The following is a 13,812-nucleotide window of genomic DNA, read 5'->3' as shown; positions in this document are numbered from 1 at the left end:
TCAGAGAACAAGGAGACAAAAAATAGAGACCAAACAATTCAAGGTAGAGATAAACTTCAATACCCAAAATAAACAAAAAGGCAGAAACAGACTACTCAGGAAACTCAGGAAGAGCTCTGGACTCCCACAGGTATAGGCAACAGCTATGGTTTTCAGAGATTCTAAGTGTATGCAGTTCCTTACATGTGTACAGTGTCATTAACCACTGGCATAAACCAGCTGCTAATCGGGTCTGGTTGTTTTATGATAGGAATGGATGCACTGTTACAGTTTCCATGTTTAGGGCTGGAAGGAAATGGCGTCTCTTACCTGCCAAACGCTGCCCTGACCTGCTGCTCGGACTTGTGCCTCTCCCCTCCTTGTACTGAGAGACAGTGAGAGCATCCCCGTGGGTCACTCCCATCCTTCAACTGCCCCTCAGAAGGCCCGCGGCGAGTGGCCAAGGCTGGCAGGTTGGAAGACGCTTGCGTTTTCGGGATTTTGAAAGGAGCCGTGGTCTAAGGGAACACATGTAAACTGGTTGTTATGACGTAGGAATGTTCAGAACCGTCAGGCTCATGGCACAGTAGCTGGAGCAGAGACTCCAGACTCTGTCAGTCTTGGATTCAAATTCCGGCTCTTCTGCTTCCAGTCTCTGTGACCTTGACAGTTCATTTACGCTAGGCCTGTTTCCTTTTTTCAGGCCTAAATGGGAACGTGTATATAAAGCATTCAGCAAGTAAAGGACTTACACTTTGCCTGGTACACGGCAGGTGCTGATTAAATTGCAGCTATCCTCTTCCTGAATGCTGCCTATAAAGTACTTATGATACTAGTTCATGACCTACTACTGAGAGTTAAGCTACTCCATGGTATTGCTGCTTCCACATCCACTGTGCTTGGCTATGCGGCCTGCAGGGACCTTAAATTGACACCAGCCCCTCGTACAAGCACACGCCCTAGACAGCAGCCCACAGAGTCGCAAATAAATGTATGTTCCGGATACGACTTCCCTGACAGGCCTGGTGATCTCCCCCCGTCTCCCAGGGCCTTCCCGCTGTGTGCCCCTTAGACAAGACCCCCGTGGAACTTATCAGAACCCTGCTCTTTTGGTTTGGACTGACCCATCCAGCCTTGGCCCGGGAACCCCAGAGCACTCCACCCACAGACCCTAATAAAGGCATGTGCCCAGGTCCTGTCTCTCTCTGCACTTTGACTTGACTTCCCCGTGTGGCATCTGGGTGCTTCTTCCAGGACCGGTGAGTAACCAACTTCTCTATTTCAATTTCTCCTGTGGTCCGTTGCTGGACCTCAGCTGACCACCCGGAACAAAATGCCCCAGTTAATAAATGTTAATTTAGCAAAGTCACAACATCTACAAAAGGGCTTAATAAACACACCTTAGTAGGGGAGCCAATGATTGTTGGTAATGGAGTTTTGAAGAACCAGTCGGAACTCCGCGGGGAGGACCCCGCGTGCTTGGTGGGAGAGGTCCCAAGGCTGCCGGGCCGACTGGGCTGGGGGGAGCAGCTGCACCCAGCCCCGGTGTGCGACGGGCACACGGGGTCCGAGTGCTGCTTTCTGAGCTTCTGCTTGCTCTGGTAGATGTCAGTGAGGGTGGAGGCGCTCTGCAGTCTAGCACCCAACAAGAGTGGCTGGGGCGACGGAGGCTGCGGCACGGGAGAGCCTGCCGAGGACACAGAGACAGCGTTAACCCAAAGGGAAGAAGAAGTGCAGGGCAAAAACTGGCGAGTTAAGAAGACACCTCTTCAAGGAGAGTTCCAGTGAATGTCTTGTTTCCTGTGAGATATTCCAAAAGTTGTTTACCTGGCAAGAGACATTTTTTGGCATCCTTTACAAACAGTGACAAGCACACTGCCGTTGGCCCTCCCAGGAGACAGGGGTTAGTGACGACGGGTCTGTCGGCTGTTTTACCAACAGCGGGCACACAACTCAATTAACATAACGTCTAGTCAGCACCACAGAGAGCTAAAGAGCGCGTAAAGCCAACGAAAACAACAAAAATCTACATGGAACGAGATGATTTTCACTCTTTATATCGATATGTATGTGTGTAGTATCAATGTAATTATTCTCTTTTCTCACATAGCAACTAAAAGAAACGTTTCAAGCTAAACTACAATAGCTCTTTATTCAAAAAAGAATGTTGGAAAGAAAATTAGAAAGATAATATACTTTTCCTGGATTTTGTCTAAAAATAACAAGCATACGCATATTTTTGTCAGTTTCACGAAATTCATTTAAAACCTAAAGTGTCCATCTTCTCTACAAAGAAAACACTTGTCCACAGATATTATTGCCTCTTAAGGGGACTCTGGGGGATGGGGTCTTGATACGATGAACAGCTGGCTACAACAAGAGGATTCCCCCCCACAAACCCTGCTGTTGCTGACTTAACATTCACTAAGCCTGGGGCTCCAGTTACAAATTCCTTGGAGTTTCTTGCAAGCTGAACTACCACCAATAACGTTAAAGACACACAAACCTTCTTAGTGGCTGATAACCATCACCTTTCCCCAAACAGGCAGCAATAAACAGGAGCTCTTGCTGCCAACCACTCCTGGCTTATCTCATCCTAAATCTACCATTTCACTTTTCAGAACTGGGTTCTGCCATACATGTGTGTCTACACGTACACATACACAAATAAACACTGATAAAGTGTTATGATCCGGAGAAAGTTAATCAAGCTTTATTTTTAAAGAAACACAAAATATGAAACACTAAACCCAGAAAAGAGTGCTTTTCTTTTCTTTAAAAAACCTCTGATTGATTTTTTTTTTTTTTTTTTTTTGCAGCTGCGTTAGGCCTTTGCTGCTGCGTGCAAGCTTTCTCTAGCTGCAGAGATGGGGGGCTACTCTTCGTCGCGGTGCACAGGCCTCTCTTGTTGCGGAGCATGGGCTCTAGTCGTGCAGGCTTCAGTAGTTGCAGTGCACGGGCCTAGCTGCTCCGTGGCATGTGGGATCTTCCCCGGACCAGGGATCAAACCCGTGTCCCTGCGTTGGCAGGTGGATTCTTAACCACTGCGCCACCAGAGACGTCCCAAGAGTGCTTTTCTAAGTAACAGAGCATTCCTTTAACTGCCCAACTCCTCAAATGCACATACAATAAAATTTGACTTATCAAAGTGTGATTTGCGCAGATCTTTTCAGGCATGTATATTTTATATAATAAAGCAAATAAACATCCATTAGTTTTTTTTAATCTGATGCTAACTGGTAGCTTTTATCAAAACCAGTATTAAAGTAATGAAATTTCATTTTCTAGATTGATTTTCATTATCTGTGGGACAACAACCAGAGTTTAGCCAAGTTGTGTAATTCCTAGGACTTAGTCTCATAAAAGAATCCTATACGTAGGCGATAACCAACCGGCAATGATACACTAGAGCACATTAGCATAAAAGACAGGAGAGCAGAGAAAATACTTCACGTAAACTCTGTTGGTTTGTTAAGACTGGAAAAACATATCTCGAATTCACTTACGATGGGATTTAAACTATTAACATTGCGAGTCCATCTCCTACCTGACCAGTTCCTGCTCCTGGATTCCTGGCCCTGAGGATGCCCACAGCAGCACTGACTAAACTGCTCAGGAATGGTGCCAACTGTGAAGAAGGGAAGGGTAAAGCAGGGAGAAATGGCTCACAACTAATATAGCATGGAAAAGGCGACACATGCACAGATCGTCCATTACAGTCGACACAATTTAGCGAAGATGTAGTTCGGCTCACATGTCCTAAGCCACAGCGTGCTGGGCACGCTGAGATCAAAGCACCGTAGGACCTGCCCGGAGGGCAGAGACTAAGAGCCAGGCAAACCTTTGACGGAGGTCTCGGGCGTGGAGCTGCCGGGGCCCAGCTGCTGCCCGTCCACCCGCCGCATTCCCCTCCCGCTGAGGTTGCCCCCGGGCTGGCCCAGCCTTTGTGGGTCACGGTGATTCTGGGTGGCTTGTGCCTGGGGACGCTCCTCAGAACTCACTGGCCGTCGAGAGCCTGCCCACCCCTCCTTCCAGCCCTCTGCCCCGGGGGTCAGGCCTACAAGGTGGTCAGAAGGGGCGCCCTGCGGTCCCTGCTTCCTACCCGCTCTCCCTCACAGCGGCTGCCCAGGCGCTCCGTGCACATTTCTGCAGCCCCCTTCTTTGCATCTACCGCTGCGAACCCGAATTAGCAAGAGTGGGAGGCGGGGAAGGCTTCCAGGCGCTCAAGTAGACGAGACGCGTGCGTCTCCAGCAGCGGCGGAGCAGTGGGCAGAGACTCGACCCCGAGGGAGGGCCGCGTCCCTGAGAGCAAGTGTTGGGGCCTCGTCCGCAAACTCCGGGGAGCCCGGGGGCCTCTGAGGGGGCGAGGACACGCCAAGACTTTGCTTGAATAAGATTCTTCATTTAAGAGTAGTGTCCAAACCACTGCCACAGGGAAGTGGTGACATTAACTTTTAAAAAACATTATCACTGTGGTTTTCGCCTTGTGAACCGAGGCTGCTGGGCGAGGCTTCGGTCCCGCTCGCTCTGCCTGCTTCCGAGGCGCGCCCCTCCCTCCTAGTCCTACTCCTGGGCGGAGATGGAGGGGGTGGGGCCTCCCCCTTTGGATGCGTGTGCGTGTGTGTGCGCGCGTGCGTGTGCGCGCGTGCACGCTTGCCCTCCCCGCTCCCGTTCTCCCCCACGTCGCCGCTAGGAGGCCGCTGCTCACGGACTCTGGATCTCTGTTGCCCTGGCCTCTCTCGCGTGTGTTCTGAAGCGGGAGCGTTTTCTCTTAGCTAAGCCCCTGAAAATGTGGTTCGAGGTCTCCCTGTTGGGATTGGCTGTTCTGTGGCCTCCCTGCGTGCCTTGGGCGGCTGTTTTCGAGCTCCCCGTGTTGCTCCCCGCGGTGTCCGGGAGAGGTGGGAGGATCCGCAGTGGAGCTGCCACCCGGTCGCCCCCGCAGCGGGAAGGCCTCTGGTGGACGTAACCCAGCGCTGTCACGTACTCTGCTGCCTTTTAATCCTCCTAACTCCTAGTGCCAAGTAGGGTAGGCATTTTATGTACTTTCACCTAGGGATTCTGAGCTTGTGTTTAGAGCCCAAACCCAGTGGAGATGCTTTTTATCCGCAAGACCCATTTATATCATCCTGTTTCCGACAGCGGTCTTAATGGCGTTATACAGAGGTTCTCAAGAGGGAATCAGAGAAGGGTAGGGTTGGAGGGGCGGGATGTGGCTCCCAGTCAGCTGGGACTCACTGCCATCGTGAGCCAGTGTTCCTAAAGGGAGTGTCATGTCGCATTGGTCACAATGAAAAAAGGTTGGAAACAACGGCTATAAATTCTCCTTACCCGAAGGGGAAGGTGAGTAAGGCCTGGAAGACCCCGTGGAGAGTCTTCGTCCGACTGCCTGTACTGCGTCTGCCGGCACCGGCGAGCAGGATCCCAGCCGGGGGAAGCCCATGGGGCTGGTGTTAGACCTTCGTACCGCCGCAGATCTAAAGGGAAAAATATTACTCCCTCACCAGGAGGTTCTAGGACTTTATTTCTGTCTTTTCTCCTAAAACTTCCTAACAATATGCCGTGGAGTAGATTTTTTAAACATATGGAACGTAGTGATATGCAACAAACATAAAACCTATAAAATTATACAGAGTGAGGTCTCCCTCCCATCCTTGTATCTGTCTACCTAATTCCCAACACTTCCTCAATCCTGCTCAAAAGGTTACCATTATTTTTAGTTTCTAATGTATCCTTCCAGAGTTCCTTAATTCAAAAACAAGCAAACTGAATATATAATCTTATTTTCATCTTGTTTTAACAAAGGTAATAGATTCCATACCAATCATTTTCAACATTTTTGTCTTAGATCCCCTTTATATTCTTTTTTTTGCGGTACTCGGGCCTCTCACTGTTGTGGCCTCGCCCGTTGCGGAGCACAGGCTCCAGACTCGCAGGCTCAGCAGCCATGGCTCACGGGCCCAGGCGCTCCACGGCATGTGGGATCTTCCCGGACCGGGGCACGAACCCGTGTCCCCTGCATCGGCAGGCGGACTCTCAACCACTGCGCCACCAGGGAAGCCCCCCTTTATGTTCTTAAAGTTACTGAAGATACCAGAGTTTTTATTTATGCAACTTATTATATCTATTGATTTTTATGGTACTAGAAGTTAAAACAGAAATTTTTGTAATTATTAATTCATTAAAAATAATAAACTTATGACACAAGATTATGAAAAATATTTTCCAAAACAAATTATTGAGAAGCATGACATTATTTTGCAAATCTCTAACGTCTGGCTCAAGAGATGGCAGTTGGGTATTCATAACTGTTTCTACATTCAGTCTGTTACATGTGTTATTTTGGGAGAAGTACATGAAGAAAACACTGCCTTATAAATTTGTAACTGGAAATAGGAGGAGGACTTTGGTAGCCTTTCAGATACTGTGACACTCCTCTTTGATGCCACCCCAAAACTCAGCAAGTGGTCATTTCTAAGATCAGCTGCAACATGGAATCTGAAACCACATCGGTAAAATTTGTACTCTGTTCCATTAAACTCCATTCTCTGGCAAAAATATCTTGTACTTGGAATGGATCTGATATCTATGTATGCTTTTTTAAAAATTTGGTCATTTGGAAAATACTGGTTGACAGAGTTATGCAGATATTCCGAACACTGACGCATTATACAATATCAAAAAGTCACATTCATATCAAAATATCACCACCAACTTAGTTCACTTTTGACAAAATGGCTGTCAACACCACAGCCACAGCTGTCCTCTCAAGCACCAGGTGTTCCATGAAAAAGTGGCTAAAAGTCAGCTCACAATGAAAACAACCATACAAGGGCTTTTCCTTAGGACCACTACTCCGATGTGCAGCAAAGGTGCTTTATGCCTACTTTCCACTCAAGGTGGAGATTTTCAAAGAGAGATAATACCTTTCACTGTTTCACTAAAGACACTCCTAGGTACTACAAGTGTGTGGAGGTAAAGAGACCAGGGCTAACAGCAGAACAGGAGCCACTCCCGTGACCTGTCCTGAGGCACCAGCAGCTTTCCCATCACAGCGTTCACACCAACAGTGCACGTGTCAGCGCAGTGAAGAAAGCAAACAGTATCCTGGAATTACCATGGAAATGGTCTCCACCTCATGGACCCTCTGAAATGGAGCCGCAGACCACACTTTGAGAACCACTGCTAGTGCACTGTTATTCACTTTGCTTTTTCCATTTCACAATGTACCTTGGAAACCACCCTACCTCACCACACAGAGAGCTTCCTGACTCTCTCTGGAAGGTGTTCCACTGTCACAGATGGATCAGAATAAATCTGTCCCTTACTGGTGGGCACTGGGCTTATTGCTCATCCGTTGCTATTATAACAACTAACCACTTTGTATACATACGATTTTATACACAGGCAAGGAATATATATCTTAGAATAAGTTACCAGAAGCTGACTGATGGGTCAAAGGATATATGCATTACTGATTTTCACAGGTATTGCCAAATACTCTTCCTAGAAGTTTTCTTAATTTACATCGCAAAAGACGGTGAGGATCCTTTTCCATTCACTGAGCTATTCCTTTGGTGGGTCCTTTTAATCTAAAATCTTGTCTCCTCCAATTTTGGAAAAAAATTTCATAATTATTTCCTGGAAATTTTCTTCCTCGCTATTATAGTTTTCTTTCTAGAATGCCTAAACTAATTAATCCTTGAAGATTATTATTAATTCACACTTTCCATCTTCTTGATTTGATTATCTATTTCAAATATTTCCTCAACTCTGTCTTCCAACATTTACTTTTGTTTAGTTCAGTTATTCTGTTTTGTAATGTCCAAGAGGTCTTTTTTACTTCGCTTGTCTTCAGTAGCATTTCGTTCTTACTTACAGATGCAGTCTCTAACCCAGCTCTGAGGTACTAGTTCTTCACGTAAGTTTTCCTCTCTTTGCACTCATGCACTTTCCTCCAGATGCAGCTTTCCTGCTGTCAGCCATCCGCCTCCGTCTGGCCACCCCGCCTGAGCTATGACTCCGGCTGCCCTGTTTTGCCTGAGCCCCGCCTGCTCACACACTTACCCTGCCCGGTGGCGACAGCAGGCACCCCTCCGTTGTTCTCTTTCTCACTTCCAGAAACGCGTCAGAAGCGGTCACCCACTCAATACTTATTCTCGTTTTACTTGTCTTTGTGGGCTTATACCTTTGTCATTCCTTTTCTACTTGAGTGGGGTTTTAGGATGTGGGAGAAATAAATAATATGTACATAGTCTGCTAAAACTGGTGAGATTTCATTTTTTAACAAGTTCTTCCTCAATTCTTAAAAATAATTATACTTGTGGACAAATATATATATATATATATATCATACTATATTAATTACCCAGCCAAGCTTAAATATCATTTAAATAGATCCATTACAAAAAAATTTATTATTATTCAATTTTGTACATCTCCATTATACACATACGTAAGAGTCTAAGTCGACCATGGAAATTAACAGATGTTTCAATCACAACAACAACAATTTTAAAAGAAAGGAAGAAAAAATGGGAAAGGAAGCAACTGCTAGCTTACCTTGGAGAGCCATGCAGATTTGTGCCAGAGCTGGCAGTGGAGGTGAGGTTCTGCTCTATGCGCTGGTAGTTCCTTATCTGAGTAGGGACAGGAATGGGGGTGGCTGCGCTGTGAGGGGACACAGTGGGCTGACACTGCCTGCAGACATCATTCATTGAAAAAGGAAAGAAATACAAGTGAGACCACTTTCCTTTCATCTGACGCATTGGTGGTATTTAGAGGAAATTCTATAAGAAGCCAAATGATCACTTCTGAATGTGAATAAGAAATGATCATCTTGAAAATATACATAAAGCCAAAAAAACCACACTTGTCCTTTACAGAAGTCTACTGGTATGCACATGCACACTGAGGAGGAAGGCTTGTAAGAAGAAGGGGACAGAGGCCCCTCTGCAACAACAGGAAGAGCCACAGGCCACAAAACGCAGCTTCATCTGCTCACACTCTGCTCTTCACTCCTCATGCAAGAGGAAAAATACTTCTAGGAAAATATGCTGGGTACAAGAACAGGAAGTTCAAGAGTAGAGATGACTGGAATGTTTACAAAGTTATGAGTGCAGTAAGCATTCCCAAGGAACTTGGACTTTGATGCAGACTGAAAATACACTGTGTGACTCTCCCTATACACTGTGTGACTCTCCCTGCACATAACCCATCTGAGGTCCACATTTTGTAGTGTAGCTGGTTTCTTTCCTTGCTTTTCATAAATTCAGAAACAGCATGTCCTTAGATGACTTTCAATTCAATTTACAACATACCTTAAAACATCAGGGACAGTACTGGGCCTTAAGAAAGATGAGTTATTTCCTTCTTTTGCCCTTCTGTAATTCTAAAAAAGCCACAATCTCTCCCATTTTTGCCCAATTACAACCTTACAGAGATAAAGAGATTATATATTTAGTTACCTAAACAAACAATATGATTATCTTCTAAAGTGTCACTTTAGAACTTTTGGAACCATTACTTCATATTTAAATAAAAAGAAAATCTAGGGACTTCCTGGGTGGTCAAGCGGTTAAGACTCTACGCTCCCAATGCAGGGGGCCTGGGCTGGATCCCTGGTCAGGGAACTAGATCCCCCATGTCTCAACTAAGACCCAGCACAGCATGCATGCACGAATGAATAAACAAATAAATATTTAAAAAAAAAAGAATCTAAGAGACAAAAGTACCCCCAAATTATAAATCTAGATATTAATGGGTACACTAAATAAAGATGTAATCTGGGACATCAGTAACATAAAGGTGAGGGGCAGTATACTCTTATACTCTATACGAGTAGAGTTTTTATATGTGATTGAAGTTATCAGTTTCAAATAGATTGTTATAACTTTAAATTATTTTATATAATCTCAATGGTAACCTCAAAGAATATACCTACAGAATATACACAATAGGAAATGAGATGAGAATCAAAGCATATCAGTACTGAAAAAAACAACAAGATACAAAGGTAGTAAGAGAGGAAATGAGGGACAAAAGAGCCACAAGACATACAGAAAAGTAACAAAATGGCAGTAATAAATCTTTCCCTGTTAGGCTGGAAGTGAAAGGATGGAAAGAGATATTCCATGCAAATGGTACCCAAAGGAGAGCAGGGGTGGCTACATTAACATCAGACAAAATAGACTTTCAGTCAGATGCTGTTATAAGAAACAAAAAAAGGACATTATATAATGATAAAAGGGTCAATTACCCAGGAAGACATACGAATTATATATATTCATGCACCAAACATCAGCACTACCACACATATGAGGCACATACATAACAGACTTGAAGGGAGAAAAGACAATTCTACAGAAATAATCGCAGGCTGAACCCACACCCTCAATCATGGATAGAACAACCAGATGGAAGACCAATAAAGAAACAACCGCCTGAACAGCGCCACAGACAACAGGACCTAACAGATGCTGCAGAACACTCCCCCCACTGACAGAACACATTTTTCTCTGATGCACTGGAAACATTCTCCAGGATGTACCACATGGTAGGCCACAAAACATATCTTAACAAATTTAAATCATACAAAGTATCTTTTCCAATCAATCACACAGGATAGAAACTAGAAATCAACAGCAGAAGGAAAACTAGAAAATCCACAAATACATGGAAACTAAGCAACACAACTCTTAAACAACCTATGGGTCAAAGAAGAAATCTTGGAAAAAATCAGCAAATAACCTGAGAAAAAGAAAAATGAAAACACAATGTACCAAAACTTATGGGATACAGTCAAAGTAGTGCTAAGATGAAGTCTGTGTCTCACATTCGAAAAGGTCTCAAATCAACAACCTAACTCTATCCCCCAAGGAACTAGAAAAAGAAGACAACTAAACTCAAAGTTAGCAGAAGGAAGGAAATAACAGGTAGATGGCAGAACATATACAGATTATGCATCTTGATTTATTCAGAACTCTTTTTCTAAGATTCTGGTTGTCTTCCACTTGGGGGAAGAAAATAATAAAGATTAGAGGAGAGGTAAAGAAAACTGAGAAAATGGAAAAACAATAGAAAAAAATCAAGGAAGCTAAGAGTTGGTTTATTTTTTTAAAATAAAATCAATGAAATTGACAGACCCTTAGCAAGATTAACTAAGGATAAAAGAGAAAAGACTCAAAATCAGAAAGGAAAGAAGGGACATAACTAGTGCCACAGAAATAAAAAGGATTTTAAGAGAATACTATGAACAATTGCTTACCAGCAAACTGATAACCTAGAAGATACAGAAAAAATCCTACAAATACACAAACTACCAAGACTAGATCATGAAGAAAGAAAATGTGAACAGACCCATTACTAGTAATGAGACTGAATCAGTAGCTGAAAACCTCCCAACAAAGACAAGTCTAGGACCAGATGGCTTCACTGGTGAATTCTATCGAACAGTTAAAGACTTAACACAAACACCCAAACTCTTCCAAAAATTTGAAGAGGAGGGAACACTCCCCAACTCATTCCATGAGTTCAGCATTACCCTAGTACCAAAGCCAGACACAGACACTACAAGAAAACTAGAGAATATCTCTGATGAAATTTGATGTGAAAATCCTCAACAAAATACTAGCAAACCAAATTCAACAGCACCTTAAAAGGATCAAACACCATGACCAAATGGGATTTACAGTATACCACCATTAACAGAACAAGGACAAAAATCACATGATCATCGCAATTGATGCAGAAAGAGCATTTGTCAAAATCCAACACCCTTTCATGATAAAACCACTAAATAAAATAGGAACAGAAGGAAATTACCTCAATATAATCAAGGTCATATATGAAAAGCCCACAGCTAACAGCATACTCAATGGTGAAAGACAGAAAGCCTTTCTTCTACGATCAGTAATGAGACAAGAATGGCACTCTCAACACTTCTATTCAACGTAGAATTCCCAGCCAGAGCAATTAGGCAAGAAAAAGAAATGAAAGACTTTCAAACTGAGGAAGAAGTAAAATTATCTCTGTTCACAGATAACATGACCTTAAATGTAGAAAACTCTAAAGATTTCACATGTAAAAAAAACCCAAAACATATTAGAGCTAGCAAACTCAGCAAAGGTGCAGGATACAAAATCAACACCCACAAATCAGCTGTATTTCCATTTACTAAAAATGAACAATCCCAAAAGGAAATTAAGAAAACAATCTCACCGACAATAGTATCAAAAAGAATAAAATACTGAGGAGTAAGTCTAACCAAGGAGACAAAAGACTTGTATGCTGAAAAGTACAAAACACTGCTAAAAGAAATTAAAGAAGACATCTCATTTCCATAGACTGGATGACTTAGTATTTAAGATGTCAATAGTACTACCCAAAGTGTTTTATATGGATCAGTGCAATCCCTATCAAAATCCCAATGGCGGGGAGGGGGAAGGGTAAGCTGTGACAAAGTGAGAGAGTGGCATGGACATATATACACTACCAAATGTAAAACAGATAGCTAGTGGGAAGCAGCCGCATAGCACAGGGAGATCAGCTCGGTGGTTTGTGACCACCTAGAGGAGTGGGATGGGGAGGGTGGGAGGGAAGGAGACGCAAGAGGGAAGAGATATGGGAACATATGTATATGTATAACTGATTCACTATGTTATAAAGCAGAAACTAACACACCATTGTAAAGCAATTATACTCCAATAAAGATGTTAAAAAAAATCCCAATGGCAATTTTTGCATAAATAGAAAAATAAAAAAATCTATCCTAGAATTCATATGGAATCTGCAAGGACCCTGAATAGTCAAAATAATCTTGGAAAAGAAGAATAAAATTAGAGGTCTCATACTTCTTCTTTTTATTTATTTATTTATTTTTTTGCTGCGCCACATGGCTTGTGGGATCTTAGTTCCCCAGCTGGGGACTGAACCCAGGCCCACAGCAGTGAAAGCACTGAGTCCTAACCATTGGACCACCAGGGAATTCCTGGAGGTCTCATACTTTTTTATTTAAAAACATATTTCAGGACTTCTCTGGTGGCGCGGTTGTTACGAATCCGCCTGTCAATGCAGGGGACATGGGTTCGAGCCCTGGTCTGGGAAGATCCCACATGCTGCAGAGCAACTAAACTCGTGCACCACAACTACTGAGCCTGCACTCTAGAGCTCGTGCTCCACAACAAGAGAGGCTACCACAATGAGAAGCCCATGCACCGCAACGAAGAGTAGCCCCTGCTCGCCACAACTAGAGGAAGCCCGCACGCAGCAAGGAAGACCCAACACAGCCAAAAATAAATAAATTTTTTTAAAAACATATTACAAAGCTACAGTAATCAAAACAGTGTGGCACTGGCATAAAGACAGATCTATAGACCAGTAGAGCAGAACAGAGAGCCCAGAAACAAACACTTGCATACATGGACACATGATTTATGACAAGGGTGCCACCACCACTCAATGGAGAAAGGACAGTCTCTTCAGCAAATGGTGCTGGGAAAACTAGACATCCACATGCAAAAAATGAAACTGGACCCTTATCTTATGCCGTATACAAAAATCAACTAAAAATAGATTAAAGATCTAAATATAACAATATAATATATAACCATATAAAAGTATACAGAGGGACTTCCCTGGTGGCACAGTGGTTAAGAATCCGACTGCAAATGCAGGGTACATGGGTTCAAGCCCTGGTCTGGGAAGACCCCACATGCCACGGAGCAACTAAGCCCGTGTGCCACAACTACTGAGCCTGTGTTCTAGAGCCCGCGAGCCGCAACTACTAAGCCCGCGTGCCACGACTACTGAAGCCCGTGCGCCTAGAGCCCGTGCTCT

The 13,812-nt window shown here is 43.9% G+C and overlaps 1 protein-coding gene across 8 annotated transcripts in view; it reads right to left on the bottom strand.

The window, feature by feature from the left end:
* ULK2 (unc-51 like autophagy activating kinase 2) overlaps positions 1–13,812 on the bottom strand; it is a 65,544-nt gene that overhangs the window by 13,312 nt on the left and 38,420 nt on the right. For 6 of the 8 annotated variants that reach the window (XM_027131153.1, XM_027131147.1, XM_027131146.1 and 3 more), the window contains 5 exons: positions 8,539–8,676; positions 5,308–5,453; positions 3,527–3,607; positions 1,380–1,666; positions 310–497 (listed from right to left, as the gene is read on the bottom strand). In XM_027131153.1, the coding sequence (XP_026986954.1) occupies positions 310–497; positions 1,380–1,666; positions 3,527–3,607; positions 5,308–5,453; positions 8,539–8,676 (840 nt within the window). The remainder of the gene's footprint in view (positions 1–309; positions 498–1,379; positions 1,667–3,526; positions 3,608–5,307; positions 5,454–8,538; positions 8,677–13,812) is intronic. The other 2 variants (XM_027131150.1, XM_027131149.1) reach the window with 2 other exon arrangements.

The sequence above is a fragment of the Aethalodelphis obliquidens genome, unplaced genomic scaffold, assembly GCF_003676395.1.
Source record: "Aethalodelphis obliquidens isolate GAN/ISIS:26980383/991018 unplaced genomic scaffold, ASM367639v1 scaffold38, whole genome shotgun sequence".
NCBI lineage: Eukaryota > Metazoa > Chordata > Mammalia > Artiodactyla > Delphinidae > Aethalodelphis > Aethalodelphis obliquidens.
The sequence above is the reverse complement of the archived record's forward strand: the minus strand, read 5'-3'. Positions and strand labels throughout refer to the sequence as shown.